The sequence below is a fragment of the Buceros rhinoceros genome, unplaced genomic scaffold, assembly GCF_000710305.1.
Source record: "Buceros rhinoceros silvestris isolate BGI_N320 unplaced genomic scaffold, ASM71030v1 scaffold6904, whole genome shotgun sequence".
Taxonomy (NCBI): Eukaryota; Metazoa; Chordata; class Aves; order Bucerotiformes; family Bucerotidae; genus Buceros; species Buceros rhinoceros.
The window spans coordinates 22,375-25,293 of record NW_010408747.1 but is presented as its reverse complement, the minus strand read 5'-3'; the positions used below and the strand labels follow the sequence as shown (position 1 = coordinate 25,293).

At 40.7% G+C, this 2,919-nt stretch overlaps 1 protein-coding gene across 1 annotated transcript in view; it reads right to left on the bottom strand.

Moving 5' to 3' along the window:
- Positions 1 to 2,919, bottom strand: part of PJA2 (praja ring finger 2, E3 ubiquitin protein ligase) — a 21,386-nt gene that overhangs the window by 9,490 nt on the left and 8,977 nt on the right. The window contains exon 4 of the mRNA XM_010134961.1: positions 1,593 to 1,778. Coding sequence (XP_010133263.1) covers positions 1,593 to 1,778 — 186 coding nt within the window. The remainder of the gene's footprint in view (positions 1 to 1,592; positions 1,779 to 2,919) is intronic.

Genomic DNA, 2,919 nt, shown 5'->3' with positions numbered 1-2,919 from the left:
ACTCTTTCCTCCTCACGCTGTTCCCTGCTTCAGTGTGGAGTACCACTGCTGCAGTCCTTCAGAATAAACTCAGTCCTGCATGGGCCTTTCCCCCAAGCTCCAGCCACACTAACTGCTCCAGTGTGGGCTCTCTATAGGCACAATTCCTTAGCAAAAACCTACCTGCTCCCCTGTGGTCTTCTCCAGAGACTGCAGGGAAACCTCTCCTCCAGCACCTGGGGCACTTTCCCTTCTTCTGACCTTGGTTTCCGCGGGCTTGTTTCTCTCACACTGCTGTTTCTTAAATACTTTCCCAGAGGCACCGCCCTGTGGTGGGTCCACTGGAGTGGCTAGAACCAGCTGTGTCCCACACATGTCAGCCCCCGCATCTCCTCACAGAGGCCACTCTGCAGTCCCCCCTGCCAGCACCTGCTTCCAGTACAGTGGTATACTCAAAGCAATATAGACTTCACAATGTGATGGGAGCTTTTACTGCTGACTGCTGTTACTAGTATGTGAAAGGACATACAGTTCAGCTAATGAATTTCATATATACACTATTAAGCTTGTTTTACAACTAGCGTTCAGATTTGATTACATTGTATGCCATAGCTCATAGCTTGGCAGTTGCTTTGAGTTCTGTTTTCAACATCCAGACATCAAATCCTAAAACGGGCATATGCAAAATCATGTACAGATCCGCATATGCTCAAAAGACAAACCCTGATGACTATTAGAGAAGCATCTTCCTTCCTGTTTTGAGTAATTAGGAAGCTTACTAAGGCTAACCTCCAACACTTAAAAAACATGTTTTGTCCAAATCCTACAGTTCTTTCAACAGCTTGCTGCCTGGCACTGAAAGAACATACACCTTCTAGCTTGGTCTCTCATGCATTAATCCCTGTTGTGCTTTTTCACAACGTAACTTCACAAGGAGAAGATACCAGTGTTTTTGGTATGTCTGTGCTGTAGTTGATAATATTTTTAATAAGCAGAAGACAGCGAGCGTTAAGTCTCTCACTGGAAAGTATTTTGTCTAGTTCACTCTTACTATAAAACAAAACACATTGTACAGTACTATTCTAGGATTAGGCTGTGCAAGTGGCTAAAATCACTTTCTTTCTGGTATTTGCAGAATTTTTGTAATAAATATACTCCAATATTCTTCAGTAATCTGATGACAGAAAACTGAGCGACATATTCAAAATTATGATTATACTAGGTAAGCACATGGCATTTCAAAGAGAAATAAAACAGGCTTCTAATATCTAACTTACACCAGCTGCAAAAGAAAAGACCAGTTACAGAATAACACTGACTTGAATGCTGATTACATTCATATTGCTTTACTTTTGTTATAATTGCACTATACTTGCTATCTTGTACATTAATTGAAGTACACCCATCCCCTGAATACTTAGTGCACCAGAATCTTCTCACATCACAGCCTGACTTAGCATATCTACATCCTTTTTCTCCTGCTAGAAGACACATAGCACTTGAAGCACCTTAAACCTTCAGCCTTTGAAGCAACTGCATACTGATAGCCACGAGTACTTTTGACTTCCTACACAAAAAGTAAAACGGTAACTACAAAACTATCAAAGGCATACCTCCACTCCACATCCAGGTCTTCACTCACACTGGAGTCATCCTCAAGGTTGTTGTTTCCATCCAACAGGAAGAATCCAGGAGGCAGAAAATCAGTACCTGGATCATTTTCCTCATCACTGCTACTTTCTACTTCTTCCCGGTACTGTAACCAAGGAATCTCTCCTTCCTCCAATGCCACCCGTTCCCTTCAAATAAATAAATGAAAAGGTAGAACTAAAAAGCTAGGAGAATTTACAAACACATGCAAGCAACAAAAGCTACATACAAATTACAAGGGCTAAAGCTACATGTTTCCCAGACCACTGAGTCCTAGATTAGGAATTCAGCATTTATTGTAAAAACCAAGAAACTTCCAGTGCTATCAGCTCCAGACTCAGTATCGAGTAACACTCACGATTCAAAGGCGAAATTACTTGTCGATCACTCAAAGCTAGCAGTACAGTAAATAACATGCTTTGCATTTTCCCTAGTACAGGCAGTATCACTGTCAGGGCCAGTAAATTTAGTACTGAAGATTTTCATTTTTTTCTACAAGTTCCTAAAGCCATGAAAAAAAAATGCTCTCTTGCCAGCCAAAACAGCCTTCATAGGGAAGCTCGGCCTGAATGCAGAGATACTATTTGCATGAGAAGCCATTAGCATAAGGAGAAAGACTCCTCTCATTCCTGGATTTTCTAGAGAAGCACAAGTCACCTGGATGTTTACAGCCACAGGACAAGAGTCCCACTTTCCCTAGGAAAGGGCAAATAAGCAGGAATCATGTCAGAAACGGGTACATTTGCAGACTATTCACATCAATGAAAGCTAAAGAGCACACATCTCCATTGTTGTTCTGCAACAGATGAGTTTTTGTAATGTTTTCATTAAGCCATACTAATTATCCAAACCTCAAGGCAGTGATACTAAAAAAAATAAAGCAGTAAGAGCGATTTGGACTGCTTAGTAATAGATATTGTCTACCTAAGAGTGGAAGAAGAAATAGCACTTAGGCATGGCTTGTTGCTTTGTAAAGACCCAGACTAAGAACATAAGATCAATATTAGATGCTTCGGCAAAAAAAAAAAGAAAAAAGAAAACACCACAACCATTTTCCTTGGCTATTTATAGCAACAATTTTTGCCTTGCAAAGGCAGACACATTTTAAAGTAAAACAATGAAAGGCTAGAAAAATAAGTAAGTTCTCAGCGATGAAGGAGTTCAAGCGTAGGGTTCAGTTTAGTTCACTGATAGGGCTGCAGAAATAAAAAGCAGCAGTGGAATATGAGAAACAAGAAAGCAAAGAGCTAAACAACTGCTTTGCAATGAGTATGACGCAGGAGCAGGAAT